Genomic DNA, 739 nt, shown 5'->3' on the forward strand with positions numbered 1-739 from the left:
CTTCCCGGATCCGTCTGGCCAGGGCCACTCGTGTCCTCTTCCTGGGCCACCACTTCTGGTTCCCTTGAGCTCAGCACAATGGGCATCTCCTCCTCCCATGCTCCCATCTCTTCCCGGCTCGCCATGGCACTTAGGGACTTCCTGGGCCACCACTTCTGGTTCCCTTGAGCTCAGCACAATGGGCATCTCCTCCTCCCATGCTCCCATCTCTTCCCGGCTCGCCATGGCACTTAGGGAAGGGCAAGCAGCCATGCCGCAGGGTTGCAGTGCCGGCGGGGACGTGGCTTCGTCCCGCAGGGCGCTGCTCTCCGCACCCAGCCCCTGGAGCACGGCTTCCCCAGCCCTCTCCTCTGCTTCGGGGGCTTCGCCATCCCCGGCACCCTCAGAGGGGTCTTGCCCTTCCCCGGCCCCTCTGTGAGTCTCTGTGGGGAGAACGGGGCTGGGGGTACAGGCGTCCCGGGGGTCCCACGCAGCGCTGAGCGTGGGCTCTTCTTTGGGCTGAGCATCGTCTTTCATTTCCTTGAGGGCATCCTCCAGCGCCTCGCTGACCAGCTGCGCTGGGTATTGCAGGCTGCGGGTGGGCTCGGCGCTGGCGTCATGGGATTCCGCCGCAGCTCCGGGCAGAGGATGCTCCTTCCCTTGGCTCCTCTCACCCCCGGCTCCCCCCGGCCAGGCAGGACCCTCTCCCCCCGGGCTCCCTGGCTCCGGTGGCACGGGGCTGGGGGGTTCTGGGGAGAGA

The 739-nt window shown here is 67.5% G+C and overlaps 1 protein-coding gene across 1 annotated transcript in view; it reads right to left on the bottom strand.

Moving 5' to 3' along the window:
- LOC104082103 (fibrous sheath CABYR-binding protein-like) overlaps nt 1-571 on the bottom strand; it is a gene marked incomplete at both ends in the record, with an annotated part of 3,209 nt that extends 2,638 nt beyond the window's left edge. Inside the window, one exon of the mRNA XM_009585083.1 lies at nt 139-571. Within this exon, the coding sequence (XP_009583378.1) occupies nt 139-571 (433 nt within the window). The remainder of the gene's footprint in view (nt 1-138) is intronic.
- Nucleotides 572-739: the final 168 nt, after the last annotated feature.

This window comes from Fulmarus glacialis, unplaced genomic scaffold (assembly GCF_000690835.1).
Source record: "Fulmarus glacialis isolate BGI_N327 unplaced genomic scaffold, ASM69083v1 scaffold18459, whole genome shotgun sequence".
Classification (NCBI taxonomy): Eukaryota; Metazoa; Chordata; class Aves; order Procellariiformes; family Procellariidae; genus Fulmarus; species Fulmarus glacialis.